A 15,643-nucleotide genomic window follows, 5' to 3' on the forward strand; every position below is an offset into this window, starting at 1 on the left:
TCCTCTCATTCTGGGAAAGCTATGGGGTTAAAAAGATCTTAAGACTAATTCCAGCAGTGTAGATACTTCGCATTACTTTAATAACCTACAGTTATGTAGTCCAGGCAGAGATTCGGCAATGGAACGACAGTACAGGCAGGGGAAAGGCAAGCTCACCAACAGTGAGAATCCAAACAAAGTCCAAAACCAGGGAATCAGTCCGGCTAGGCAAAGGTATGAACAAGGGTAATACACACAGAAGAGTAATCCGAAAGAATGCTGGAACGCTAGGGAAATCCGCTAAGACGATCTGGCGACGAGGAGAAGGCAGATGAGTGTACAAATAGTCCTCCAGTCCCAAGGGATCACGGGAGAAACCAGGCGTGGTCACTGCCAGTGGGGGGAACGGCCCGTGGACCGGAAGCCCCCACCACTTTCTGTCGGTCAGCAGCTAGGGCAATTCCTTACATACACAGCATTTTAAATGGCGTCATCCTATTGGTCTTCCCCTCAGCACTCATAACTGACTCAAAATAAACATGCCTTTATTTAATAACAGGACTGTTATATATTATAAACAGAAACAAAAATACTAAATTTTACACCCTCTGGTGGTCATTTGAGGAACTGCAGTTTTTGCCATCTGCTTGATGATACCCTTACATTTTCTTTCACATCTTCTATGTGGTACAGTCTGTCCAGTGCTCTGGTTCATAATGACATTCCCATTAGTTCCAGCTGCACTCTGTTTTAGATTTTAATTTACAGTATACTGCTCCTAACCTTGTTGTATATTCCTTGGCCTGGCTGAACAGTAAAATAAATTCACCATTTTAAATGTTGAAACTGCTGTAAGCCATCCAGCATAACCTCCACTGATTGTTCCGGGGCAATGAAGGCTGACAAGACCTTAGTATGTGCTTGCTATTCAGAGAAACAAATCATTTTGTTTTCATTCATGCTGTTAAAAAAAAAACTCTGGGACCAATATCCAGGCAGAACAAATGTCTTCCTCCGTAGAGCTGTGGGGAGTTCAGTCAGAAGAACTCCTAGACTCTATGCCAGCAGAGATGGGTCTGTTAGAGGCCAAGTCTGCACATTATTTATCCCACGGCTGAGCATGAAGCGCTACATTTCCTCCCACCTAAACTATGATACAGTATCCTCAGAAGGTGTGTTTATGGATGTGTAAATCTATCATCTTTAGATTAACACCAAATACTGAAAGCAGATAGTGCTATCGCTTGATCCAATGATCCAACTTCCCATCAAGTATTACATGATAGTAAATAATTAAGGAGGGGAGCGAAATATTAAATTCTACAACTTTTAGATGGAATACTTCTTATTGGAGCTGCCATTTTTCAGCTCTCCTCCCATCTGGCTTAAATTGGATTGAGCTGATTGTCAGGGAATTACATCTTCATTTTAATCCCCTGGTTTTGGTGGGATGGGGAAGTGTGGTTGATTTTCAGCTGCAAATCGTAAAACCCTTGTCCTGGTAAAACATTTTATACTGTGGCCCAGAAAGCTTTTTAAACAATGGCTTTGGTGTAAATCATGCCTGGAGCACATGCGTCGTCGTGCGGGGGTGGTGGGGGAGGCTACCATTTATCCCGCCTAAACCATTTAAGTCTCCTCGTGGGAGCCAAAAGGTTTGAGCTTTCTAATGTAACCTAACGTCAGCCGGTGGTAACTTTAGATTCATTTGTCTCTCCTTCTGAGAACTCTGGGACTGTTAGCTCAGGTCATCACCTCATAATATGGCAATCTTTTAATTTGACCCTTTATTCCGCCACAGAGGAGTAGAGGAAGGGATCAGTTAAAACTTCTGCTGCTTGGAAAGCCAACTTGTTGACCCTTTACAAGACCTAAAAAACATTTAGCATGAGAGAGCTTTCCTAGTGTCGATTTACCCGACAGTGAGCGATGATAGAAGCAGTGCTGGCATGTTTTTTTTAAACTGATTGGCTGGTTTTCCATCATTATGTCAGAAAGTGAAAACAACAAGCACATTTAGCTTACATCGTTTCCTCTCAATAAGCCTCAACAACACATGTATATGGTGACGTATGATGTAAAAAATACCACTTACATTGCCAGTTGTTCACTTGAATATATTATTTAGGGAAAAAAGGGAAGAAGAAATAGCTGCCAATGTGACTGTAGTAATTTAGAGCTGTGGTACAGCTTAATACATGATGGCTCCTAGTTGAAGGCTAATATTTGGACAGTGGACAACCTCAACCTCACTTCCTGGCTCAAAAACATTTTTTTGGCTTTCAAAGATCATTGTGTCTTCACAAAACAGATTTTTCCAAAAGAATTTTTATATTAATTATCATAAATTTCAAAATCACGGGCTGATTTTCTGCTGCTGAAACCGGGAACTACCCATCACCTGCCATCCCCCATTTATCCATTTTCGAGCGGTTATCCGGGGCCGGGTCGCGGGGGCAGCAGTCTAAGCAGGGACACCCAGATTTCCCTTTCACCGGACACTTCTTCCAGCTCTTCCGGGGGAAGCCTGAGACGTTCCCAGACCAGCCGAGAGACATAGTCTCTCCACCGTGTCCTGGGTCTTCCCTGGGGTCTCCTCCCAGTGGGACATCACCAACAATGCACTCGACCCATATCATGGACCCTGTGGGTTATGAGTCCACAAAGCCCCCTCACTCTGAGATCAGATAAGAACTTCAGATGTCCATTGCTCCTCCACATCTAAGAGAAGGTGGATCTGGCCATGAAGCTGACCCAGGAACTGCAAGGAGGGATTGCATCTACAAGTTAGCTTTGGAGGAGGTGCTGGAGGAAGCTGGTGAAGGCAGGGAGGTCTGGGTCGCTCTGTCCCTGTCTCCACCTATGACCCCAATGGACAGACTGATGATGAGAGCTGCCTCCTTCAAAGGGGATGTGTCTCTTATATGCCCGGAGGCATGATATTTGTTGGCTGCAAAGGTTGCACCAATGGTTGTTGAGATCATGATGCACAGCACCTACCAACCACATCTTCCTTCAAAAAAGATTCTATCCATCTATCACATTGATTACATTTATGGCATAATATTATTATTACAAATGAATTCCAAATCCTGAAATACTGCTAAAAAGAGGTTAGAAAGGGCCAGTAGCCATCACATGATCAGAGCCGGGCTTCCTTTCAACAGATAATGTACACAAGGGAAACTGTAAAGGACCATTTCCGACATTTGGATCCACTTGATTTCACTTTTACCTCTAAATAGAGGGTTTTAGATAATCTGACAAGGGTGTTGTGTGTGTGTTTCTGGCCATGTCAGCCACAAGTTGACCTTGTTTCCAGATGTCAGTGATTACTTTGGAGCATATGGTGTTATAAGAACCAACAGAGACTAAAATAGAGAGATCTAAAGTCTAATAGAGCAGAATAATCCTTCAAAACAATGCACTATTATGTTTTCTCACCTCATCATCTTCATGGATTGTTGTTTAAAGGGTGAGGAGACACCTCCAACAATGTTGTGGTAGAGAACTGGCTCCAAGCTTGTGTCAGTCAGACACATTCATTTCCTCCTCCTGTGTTTAGTTTGAACATCACTGATGCCGCGGTTTATTTTCTGTAGTCGCACATTCGCAAATATGAGAAGGATTTCCTCTGAAAGCAAATATCAGAAGGTTACGGATTAAGGCTGCGTGGGGGTTGTAAGGCCTGTGTCAGACTGCGAAAGCGTCCCTCCCTGCTGGCTGTGCAGAACACACTGTTTTTAAGTGGATGGAGAGTTTTAGTGTGTGTTTTCCTCAATTCATGGAATTCACACAGACATCCCTCTTCCACCAAATCATACCGTCCTATACTGTCAGCAAGGCTGGTCTGCTGTGTCAAACATAAAAACAGTGTGTGTGTGTGTGTGTGTGTGTTGTGCTGCGATGTTGTGATTAGAGTTGCTGGCTGTTTGCTCTGGAGTGCAGCACATTCCTCGCAGCCTTAATTGATAGCAATTATGTGGTTTTTGATTTGGTGTTTGATTGGGAAGTCTTGATTTGAAGGGCACAGGGTTTTTATTGTCTTTGGAACGTCAGGGGGGTTTGAATGCCTGAATGATAGCCTGGCTACCTTGTGAGTCACATCAAGGGTTGGCACCAACTCTGACTGCTTTATTTCTAATGTTCAATTTAAGATTTTTTTAAAAAGAAACTGGAAAGCCACTCAGTGTGTATTATATTCCCTCTGTGCCAAGAGCTGTCCATCTTAACTGGGTGTGTTTTTTTTTTCTACAACCAGAGGATTTGTCCCTCCGGGGGACACCTGGCTTGTTCCCCACCTCCACAGTGTAAATGTTCACCGGCTTAAACTGCCAGATGTTATGAAAGGCTCTATTGAAGTAGACCCTCAGCTCATAAAGGAGCAGCAAAAAATAAGTCACCATGGCTGTAAAAAAGTCTATCCTGATAGCTTCAGTGATCAGACTGTGTCATATGATTTTACATGGATTTCTCAAAACACAGGCTGGAGCTGCAGATGGAGTCATGTGATGTCAAATGTGTTGTCGAGTGTTTGAAGTCACCCATTTCTGTGTTTCCAGAGTGACTTTCCAGAGTGACTGAAATGTTTTTTTTTCTCTGCTGGAAAATAAGATGGATCAAAATGTCCAAAGCTGAAAAAGAAGTGAGAACCAGTGGCACGAGAGCGAGTGGAATAAGAAAAAAAAAAGAAACATGTGAGACAGAAATTTGAGATATTAGGAGAAGAAATGGAAAGAAGAAAATTGGTTTACAGTTGTCTGTCTGCCATTATTCCAACTGTCTGACACACACACACTTACACACAAACGTGTGAAGCTGTGAAGTTGCAGCTGGCCCAGCTCCTTGTTTGTACTAGCACGCTTGACTGAGGCCCGTTTTATTGATTGGCTAGTGTGCCAGACCTGAGGACTCGTGGGGCTCCGATCCTCCCTCCCTCCCTCCTGCCACGATTACTTCCCCCAACACATCACACACACTCCCCCCCTTCTCCCCTCCATCCCTTCCTCAACTTCTCCAAAGTTACTCACGAGGAAGAACGGGATCAAGTCAGAGAGGAGACGGCAGGCGGAGAGGACACACGACCTGCAGAGGAGTGCAGTGCATCGCACATCAGGATACAGGCACAGACATGGAGGCAGAACTTTTATCCTGCAAGCTTTTGGTGATGGCTCTTCTCATTCTGGTACTGTCAGTTTTACTCAGATTTCATTGGGTATAGTGTTCTATTTATCTGGTCAGAGAACCTTCACTGTAATGCGTGTATTGTATGGATTTTATGACTGTGTGTCACTGGAGCTTTCTCTGGAGTCCACCTAGTTGTATGCTCAGGCCAGCTATATCTGTGCATTTAGTGCTCCCTGTTCCACTGCAGTGACTGCCTCACAGCATGACAGCGAGTGTGGTGCCGTGCAGCCCGACGCGCATGACAAGGGATTCAGCAGATGTGCAAATATCATGTGTCGTGCCGACTGTAAAGGCCATCCATCGTATGTATATTGACGCAGTCTGCAGAAGAAGGCACCGGAGTCGGGTTTCTTTTAGAAGTTTTCCATCTTCAAGGAAAATGTACTTAGTCTCAGCTGCTGACAGGTGACTCAAATAGAATCCGGAATAGCTCAAAACATGGAGATCAGTCATCGTTTATCATGTGCTTATTTCCCCGTTTGTAACAAATGTGAAAATGTGGGGTGTGACAGCCACAAAGTCTAAGTCTGAGTCCCTCCGTGGAGCATACAGGCCAGTGCAAATAAAAATCCTGGAGGGATCAGAGCCGGAGAGGTGGGTCATGTGGTGATGGAGGGTTAGAAAGACTCCAAGTGGATATCTGAGCCTTCTGATTATTGAATCCAAAGCCCAGCAGGACTAGTGGAGCCTTGTCTTCCTCCGCCTCCATTGAGAACAATAGCAGTGCAGCCGGCCAAACAACCTCTTCATCTCCGTCCTCATCCATCCTTCATCTGCTTCCCCTCCTCTCTTTTTCTCTCTCCTCCAGCCTCCGGCTCTCCTGACCTCGCACACACAGCTCTACAGTTGTAATTGAGTGCAAAATTCACTGATTGCTTTTCAAAGGAGAGTTAAGGTGGTGTGCTAACCGGCTGCCCAGAGCACAGCCTGTGTTTATTTACCGTGATCCAAACATTGAAATAGTTGGCCCGTGCAGAAAGTAGCGCCGCTGCCGATATGTTTGGCTGCATGCTTCGCTGGCCTTGTGTGTTTGGGTTCCCCTCTGCTGTTCCTCAGGCGTCATGAGCACTGACAGCCATTTATATCAGTCCCAACGCACTTTTAATAACGTGAACCCAGCAGACCTTTCTGCACTGTGTGGCTGTTTTTGCTACCACGGACCAAAGAAAATAATCAAGGCTGTATTATTACCCTCATATCTGTTTTTCATTCATCTTTGTAGACCTAGTACAATGCCACGCTGTTAGGAAAAGGTCAGAATAACTTGAGTTCCTTCTTAAATCTGTGCACCTTTTTGTCAAGTACGTATCAGCTCAGTGGGTTCAAATGATTTTTAGAGCAGGTGTTAAACATGAAGTTTATTCATCTGCAGGATTTGGATTTTTGAACACAATCTGGTGTTCATAGCGTTAGGCTGTCTAACACACACAGTAGCTGCTCTATTCCTTGGTTTGCTGACACCAAAGTCTGCCTACTGTAGGTGGAAAATGATCATTTTCTTTTTAGAGGGCAGCTGAATGGCAGATTATTTTATTGAATGTGTTTGCACCTCTGGTCTACTGAGCCACATTCCTGCTGCCGCAGGAGGTGGATGATTTGTCCCACTGTTACTTCCAAGTTCCAAGTTTTTTTTTTCAAATGTTTTTCATCCATTTAACCAGTTTTTCATTTCTCACTGAGCTAGTTTTCAAGCTGATCTTCTGAATTCTACCCTTTTAACCTAAGTTAGGCCTAGTATTTAGAAGATGTAAGGATGGAAACGATACAGATGACCCAACTGCCCAACACTGCCAGTGAAAATCCAATCCTGCAAACACAAAAGACCTTACACGGCAAAGAGGAGATTAAAATGATGAGATTTGAGTCCTTGTCCTCGCCGTCACAAAAATTTATCTTCTCATAATATTGATATTGGGCACTGGAGTAATATTCCTACATCTACTGCCAAACACAGCACAATGCAAGAGAGAGAGACAGAGACAGAGAGAGAGGTGCACGAGTGTGGCCCTAACTTTAACAGTGGATTTCATAATCTGAAGCATGACTCAGACATTTGTATGTCTGTCATATGCACAGAGGTCAGAAGTTAAGCTTCTTCCTCTAACTACCTCTTTCATCCTGTCACATGCACCCTTGTTTTGTTTTCAGCAGCTTATAGAAATTAGGTCTCTTGTTTTCAACCTATGGCTGATTAGTTTCAAACAGGCACAGGATCTCTTATCTCTACCAGATGTCATTTAAAGGGGCACCTAGAACCTGATCATTCTCCTCTTCTTTCTGGTGTGTAGAGCTCACGGACGGCCCGGTCAGAGGAGGACAGGGACACGCTGTGGGATGCCTGGGGCTCGTGGAGTGAATGCTCTCGTACCTGCGGTGGTGGAGCCTCCTACTCCCTCAGACGATGCCTCAGCTCCAAGTAAGGCCACACTCTTTGTGATGTGTGCATCATTGTTGTGGAAGCACCAGTGGGACCTCTTCATAGTTTTCAGTGCAACATGCTAATGCTAATCGGTAGTATGATTAAATACATATACAACAAGTTAAAGATGTGTACATAATAGATGCTAGCTTCATTTGCCCATTTTGGACATGTTAGCATGCTAACTTTAACATGACTCATAAAATGACTTATTTTTAGAATTGTGAGTGCTGCTCATATAAAGACGATTACATCACAGGAGGAGAGGATTTACAGTAAATTGAAAGCTTGGCCCTCCTTGACCTTCAGTTAAATGGAAACATCCCATGGGCAATTTGTAAGCGTGTGCTCACACACTATCTAAGCTCTCTTCTTTTATAGTCATGACTGAAGTTGGACTGAGATCCATTAAAATGCAATATCATGACTTGAAGATTCAGGCTAATAATCTTGAGTAAATCCCACCAATCAAATGGCTCCATTCCCGCGGGCTGTAATGGGAGGGCTCAAAATGCACATGACTGTTATGTGATGGCTATAAATCCCTGAGGGGTCAACAGAAAACTGTCTAGACAGCCATGTGAGCGTAAACCTTAAATTCATCAGTGACAATTGGAATCTGATTTTCAGTAATGGCCCCAACATGTTTTTATCACGAATCAGAGAACAATCAATGTCCCTGGCCAAAGTACATGTCACTTTTAATAACTCCTCTGTGTGACAAACAGTGAGCTCACTTTGGTCAGGTTCCCACTGCTCATCATCATGGCTTATGTCTCAGTAGGAACTGGAACTTGCACCATCGACCTCTTGGTTCTTTCATCCTCGTGCCAAAGTCATCGGTTGGTTAGGCTTCGAGCTAACCCACTGGGCTCCAGGATTAAAGCTGGAGGCCAAGTGTACTGGACAAAGTGGCCTATTACAAATGGGTTTAAGCAACAAGAGAAAAAAGGGGGACAGAAGGAGTGAGAGGGTATGTTGTCACATTTATAGGCTGGGAAATAGCTCCAGGGTGACTTCACTGCATTCCTCCATTTTACAGTTCCCAGAATGTATAGCTCACTGGCTAAAGGTAGCCAATAAGCCGTGCTGCTCAAGTCACCTTTCTTTCACTCCAGCAGTGACAGGAGCAACCAGTGAGATCATAGAACAGTGACTGAGATGTACTATAGGCTGCTTCCACATCAATCCATCTGCACAGGAGAACAAGGCCGAGAAGCATTAGACTGTCAAAACCTTAACCCCAAAGTAGCAGGCCCCCCTGAACTGCTCTGTAAACACTGAGGCCAATAGCTTTTTGAGGAGTTCATTTCATGATATCAGCAGCAACCACCTCTCTCTGCCTGCCCAGAATTTTCTGGTCAGGCAAACCTCAGAATGCTACTGGCTGTAAAAGCAACTGACGTGTTAAGAGGTGTTTGGGGTTTTGAGCTCCATATGGGATGTATGCGGTGAGTGTATGTGTGGATGTACGTGCTCATCCAGGTCCTGGCTATGGTATGTTTACAAACTGGTGTGTCCTTTGGCAGCAGCTTTAATATATGGGGTTCTTGAGCAAATGCTGGGACCTTCCGTCCCACCTCACCCCGCTGTTGCGTGGGAATAAGGGAGCGGTAGCCTGGCCCCGGGTGGCAGATCAAACAGCGTCATTAAAAAGCACAGCACAAGGCCCCTGTGTGTGTATGTGTGTGTGTGAGAGAGAGACTCTCTGGAAATGGGCCTGCAACACCCTCCAAACCAACTTTATACACACACACACACACATACTGCCACTGCAGATAGTCTGCACTCAGATGGCCTGGGCCTCATTAGTCCCATCCATACAGCACACTTCACTTGATCACAAACTCCATTATTAACAAGAGCAAAGCTGGTTTGAAGCGTGTGTGGACATATGGATTGGGTGTCGTGGCAAGAGAGAAAGTGCTGTTTCAGTCTCTATAATGCTTGTGGTTAGCAAACACTTTATTCTTCTTCTTAGCATTTATTTTAGGCCAGAGTTTAGTAGACAGTGAAGGGAAAGAGAGAATCCTGCACCTTACTGAGACTGTTAAATGATTAGCAGGGATCAGACATTTTCTCTGCTTAATGGATCATTGATATGCAGAAATTACAAGCATTTATTATCCAGGCATGCTGCAGCTGTGCTTAAAGTCTATTTTTAAAAACTTTCATAGTGATTGTTTTTCCAAGGAAGGAAACTTCCCTTGCACTATGTCCCCAAAATGGACAAAACAACCAATCTTTGGAGTCAACCCCCTTCATATGCCTGTCACTACCCTACAATAAAGATGATGTCATCCACATGCTCTGTGACCACAGGACTAAAGAAAACAGGATATTAGATCACCGAAATTCTTATAAATCATCCCCATGTGAGCCTCTACATTTTCACCAAATGGCATGATAATCAGGGTCAAAAGGTGTTGTAAGACAGTGGAAGTGGTTCCACCTTTTAGATGTGGATCTACATCATCTACATCTATGCCTTCAGTTTCTCTATCCTGATCAATAGCAGAGCTCCGAGCATATTTTAGGCATTATATAATCAGCCACACTCTCGTGTGCCCTCAAGTGTATCAATATTATGGCAAAGGTTACAGAGCCCTGCTTGCAATTACTTTCAATCTAACGAGAGGAGCTGATGACATATATATGGACATTATGGGCCAGACAAATTTTACTGCAACATTATGAGCATTTTTCATGGTTAGATTTTAGTTCACGTTTCTGTGTGAGGATGCTTTTGGCAGGCTGACTCTGTTTGCAGTTTTGTGCGTAGCTAAAACTCAGACCAGGGTCATAGTCTGTGAGTTATGTTTTATATGCAGCAGAAAGTCTTATATTTTAATCCAAACAGATGATGATGATGACGTCATGATGAATCTCCTGAAAGCCCTGGCTCTGCTGCTGCTGTTGCTGCTGCTGCTGCTGCTTAGCCTCCATTTCAGAGCTTCCAAAGTCAAAAGGAAATGAAAAGGGAATTCATTTTATTCCCTTTGCCTATTATTTAATGTCTAGTTTATATATTGCTTGTCCCAGTCTGAATTTTCCTCACTGATCCACGTCTTAGCTACCTGTCTCTCAGCTCCTGCTCTTTGAAAGTCGCTTGTTTGGGTTGAAGCCCTGCGACCTGCTGTTTGGCTTGGCAGAGGTGACTGTCTAGATTCGTCACAGGCTCTAATGTTCTTGCCATGCCACACGCTCCACATCCAGTCCCTGCACTCAGTGGAATAATATCGTAAAACTCCTTAAGCCCTCGTTCATCCTTGAGCCCAAACTCTTGAAACGTTGCCTCCAATCATGATTCCAGATTAGCTAAGGGCCGACGACACTGGAATTCCTCTTAAGTTCAAAAGAATATCATTTGATTAGTTTCCCCTGGGGTCTTGGGAAATTGGCCTATCATAGTCACCATCAATGGTTTATCATCACTTGGCATCAAAGCGCAGAGGAATCCTCATTTTCACTGAGCGGTTAGCTCCATAATTTGGGCAGAGACACTGCACACTGTCATGCACAGAGTCCTGATCCAAACTGCTCCAATCTGTTCAGCAGACACAGACTGGAGGGCTTTACTGTGTCTGCTTTACTACTGTATGTGCAGCACTGTTGGTTTATAGAGAAGGGATTTGTTTATAGACCGGACTACTGTTTCTGAAGATTTACTCCACTACTTTTGTGATTTGCTCATTCTTTTTATGAGTAAGTTGTGTTAGTTTTAATCAAAGGTGAAATTAAACTTTGAAATCAGCCTTAATGCTGGCATGGTTTGTTACAAAAGCACTTTTTTTAAACACATGGAACCTTAGAAGAGATCCTCATAGATGTTCTTAAATTTATATGCAAATCCAGGGCTGAAAACTGCAGTTCCACCTGTAGCCTATAGGGGCAGGCCCCAACAGTAAGTCAATCCTTATCGGCTCTAGTGTAACAATTGCAGCAGAAATAAACATGTTTACAACCTGGTGTATATATACAAGTAACAGGATGGGTCCGTCTATGTTATATACAGACTTTGGTCATATGTTTTGTTCTGTTCACATGCTGCTTGAAAAGAGTCAAAGGGTTAATACAAAGTTACTGACAATATGAACCAGAAAAGAGATTAAATTGACCGGGGAATGATTGCTCTCATTCCTATTGAATGCAAAGGTCAGGAAATACAACATAAAAGTTAACACATTAAATAGCACTTTGTCTTCCTGTAAAACCACTCCCTTGTTTTGTTCACATTGTGTGAATTTGACTGTTAAAGCTTTGCAAACACACCACAGACTCATGTTTGTGGGTTGCCGCACTATCACAGCAGAATTCCATATCCTGCTCGGCAGTTCCAGAACAGAGAGGATAACACACACCAGCAGCTTCAGGCCAGGATGATTGCTGTGCATTGTGGTTTGTTTTATCATTCACTCCTAAAGCCACTTCACCCACATGTTTTCTTCTTCTTCAGGACGTGTGAAGGGCAGAATATCAAATATCGCACGTGCAGTAATGTGGTAAGTCAGCACACTCATCTTTATGTAATGGATGTCAGGGGAGCCTTTTCCCACATACAAATTTAAATATGTCTTCATCAGGATTGCCCTCCGGATGCTGGGGACTTCCGGGCCCAGCAGTGTTCAGCTCACGCAGATGTGCGATACCAGGGTCAGTACCACGAGTGGCTGCCTGTGTACAACGATCCGGAAAACCCCTGCACTCTCAAATGTAAAGCCAAGGGCTCAGGCCTTGTGGTGGAGCTGGCGCCTAAAGTGCTGGACGGAACGCGCTGTTACACCGAGTCCTTGGACATGTGTATCAGTGGCGCCTGCCAGGTGGGTCACAGATTTATTTCTTTTACTTTCTAGTTGAACGGTAACTTGTATATGGATGCTAAAATGTAAATAAATGCATGAAGCCGAGCACACAGTGGGCTTACATCATACCATCTGCTTTACTAATGAATACCCAATGAGAAAGATATCTGAGCTTTGACTGACAGGCCAGGAAATAGTTTACAGTGCTTTTTTTCTCGGTTGAATGGAATTACATCCCAAGGCGTTGCGTGTGCAGAGATACACATGGATTTGAATGCGCTCTCTTACAAAGCTTAGAATCACATTGTGGTTTTGGTTTTGTCTTACCGACAGAGATCGCAAAAAACTCCATCAATCAACTATGGATGGTTGAAGATAATGTTTAATAGAAAACAGAGGAGAATGGTAACATAGTGAGCTCAAAGTTGATGTTTCATGCTATCTTAGAAATACAAACATGAGTGCTGAAGTACCCAAAAGGATGGTTTTCATCCAATATTTTTGCATGAAGAAATAAAAAACAAACTCTTTTTAAATTGAATTCCAACCTGAGTACTTGTATTACTTGTTCAGATTAGTTTGCAGAATATCTGAGTACATGTTCTAATGATCTTTGTCCTGCAGATTGTAGGTTGTGATCATGAGCTGGGGAGCACAGTGAAGGAGGACAACTGCGGCGTCTGCAATGGAGACGGCTCCTCCTGCAGACTTGTGCGAGGGCACTACAAATCCCAGCATGCTTCAGGAAAAAGTAAGAAATATGTGTATTTTTATGTTTGCTTTTTTAAAAGAGGTCCATGCTGTTGCTAGTTTTAGATTTGTTTTTTTTGTTTTTTGCCTTGACCTCTGTCATCTTGCTATTTTCTTGATTTGGTGGGATTCTCTTGAGATGCATTATGGGAAATGTAGGATCTAGTTATTTTTGAAAGCTTAACCATTAGAATATCTAATTTTCTGTGGCATCAGTTTGCATATTCTGTGTTTTATATCAGCCTGAAAGTTCAATACTAAACTGTAATTGCTCATGTTGAATTGAAAATAATGCATTCATGTCATTAACTTGCTTTTTCTGTCTGTCTGACTCAAGCTGAGGACACAGTGGTCATCATTCCATACAAGAGTCGTCATGTACGCCTGGTCCTGAAAGGCCCGGATCACTTGTGTAAGTCCTGGTAGGTCCAGGGTGCCCTTCCATGCAGAACAGTTGAGCATGATCTATACATCAAGAAAATACTGTAAACTGAAGACAAATACTCATTGTTGCATTGCTCTTGCCTTCTTGCACATGTAAACAATGAGTTATGTTTTATATGCATTGTGCATATAAAACATTGTAATGAATAGCTCAATAGAAATCTATAATTAAGAAGAGATTACACTGTGGCTTCTTTTATAAAGACTGGCTTTATAAAAGCTAAGCAATAGAGGTATATATTTCTTCCCTTTGATCTGGCTCTGGGAAGATGAAAGGGATCCAACAAATATCACTGATGTCAAAGTACTGGCATCAAACTCCCCTCTGGATCAAATCGATAACAAATGTCTCATCTCCATACCCATCCTTCGCTCCACGCTTAGTATACAAATCGTTTCCTGAATGGACGGATTTTTCATTAAATATTTCCCTCCGTCCTTCTTGCCTGGAGGCACTTAAATTGTAACCATCTGTCAGCAGATGATGGCTGGTTACTGCTTGTTTTCTGTGTTGTTCCCCATTGTCCATGCTGGAATTACACAAAGACCCTGTCAGGCTGGGGGTGAGGTGAGGTCAAACGAAGCAAAAGCTCACTGCAGTGCTGGCCCGATCGCAGACCCACATGAACCTCCTGGCAGTGCCACAGCTAAGCGCTAAGGCTCCAAACACAACAGCCAGACTACACTCTTTGTGTGTAACAGGATCTGACTGAAGGTCTGAGATAAATGAAAGTCATTCTACAAACACTGTTTAATCACATCTTCTTTTTTATTAGAGTAATAATGAAAAATGTGCAAAGACTAATTAATTTTAGGAGAATTTTGTGACTGTTCTATGGCTCTAATGTGGCCCGTGCGCTCTTTTCTGCAGATGTGGAGAGTAAGACTCTACAAGGGGTGAAAGGTGAGCTGGTCCTGGATAAAACAGGGCAGTACCACCTGGAGAACACCACCCTGGACTACCAGAAACTTTCAGATAAGGAGGTGCTGAAAATCACAGGCCCACTAGGAGCAGACTTCACAGTCAAAGTAAGAACACAGAGTTCAGATATGAGTAAAAACTGAATGAAGAAGGGGGGATAACACTAGACCTTCATTCATCAAGAAGCAGCTGTTGTCACTTGTTAAAGTGTAACACTATTTTAGAAAAAGAGGTTACCTCTGAATTTAATTACATTTGATACATTAGTAGACAAAATTGGCGGCTGTTTTTTTCCAATGCCCAGCAGGGGGCGACTCCTGAAGTCAAATTACACAGAAAAAGCACTTGGCTCTTGATTTATTACCACAGTAAACAGGTCCTTAATCGGTTTATGGTGCTTCAACATGTTTAATTTGTAAATGATTGTCCGATTTAGAGGAAGACGATAAAACAGGGTTTGATTTAGGGCTTGGCTCCCGCCACATCCAAAAATGAAGTCATGCCTGTTCCCATCAACCTTCACTGAAGGCTTGTGTGTTTGCTTGTGTGTTCAAAACTGCTAATGTTACCACACAAATCACTGATAGTTGAATATGTATTTATGAACTCCTCCTGAACTCCTCTCTGTAGATTTAAGTTTGTGTGTTTAGATTAAAAGATTAGAGTACAGAGAGAGAAAAGAAACAGCCTCTCTGTCTGTTCTCTTTTGAAGCATTGTGTCATGCATTAATAATAGTAGCACAAACATACATAGCTAAAACCCAGTGGTTGGTTTTGGCTTAATAATTTTAAATGATTTAATGTGTTTGGCTGCCACATTCAATATTACTCGATGGTGTCAAAGGGAATTTGTACTTGCTCCATTGAAATGAATTTAGATGAAAACTTGATGTATATCTGGCCCTCAGATGTTTATTTACAGTCATATATAGTCAGTAGTTTCACATTGTCGTGACATAGTGGCATAGTTGTATTTTTGCAAATTCTCCAACTAAAGCAGGCAGATGGACATTAAAAATTATACAGGCCACAGAGTGGGAAGCCCTTGTGAAAACTTCCCCTCTCATAAACACAAGTCAGGACCGCACAATAAATAGAAAACCGAGCAGGCTGAAACCTGAGGCGCTATAAATGCATAAT

General features: G+C 43.0%; 1 protein-coding gene across 3 annotated transcripts in view; it reads left to right on the forward strand.

The window, feature by feature from the left end:
* Nucleotides 1–15,643, forward strand: part of LOC114451033 (ADAMTS-like protein 1) — a 73,925-nt gene that overhangs the window by 43,670 nt on the left and 14,612 nt on the right. For 2 of the 3 annotated variants that reach the window (XM_028429553.1, XM_028429555.1), the window contains exons 3-8: nt 7,455–7,582; nt 12,042–12,087; nt 12,169–12,405; nt 13,012–13,138; nt 13,475–13,549; nt 14,453–14,610. In XM_028429553.1, coding sequence (XP_028285354.1) covers nt 7,455–7,582; nt 12,042–12,087; nt 12,169–12,405; nt 13,012–13,138; nt 13,475–13,549; nt 14,453–14,610 — 771 coding nt within the window. Of the gene's footprint in view, nt 1–5,044; nt 5,165–7,454; nt 7,583–12,041; nt 12,088–12,168; nt 12,406–13,011; nt 13,139–13,474; nt 13,550–14,452; nt 14,611–15,643 lie in introns of those variants that run through there. The other variant, XM_028429554.1, reaches the window with a different exon arrangement.

Source organism: Parambassis ranga, chromosome 18, assembly GCF_900634625.1.
Source record: "Parambassis ranga chromosome 18, fParRan2.1, whole genome shotgun sequence".
NCBI classification, from domain to species: domain Eukaryota; kingdom Metazoa; phylum Chordata; class Actinopteri; family Ambassidae; genus Parambassis; species Parambassis ranga.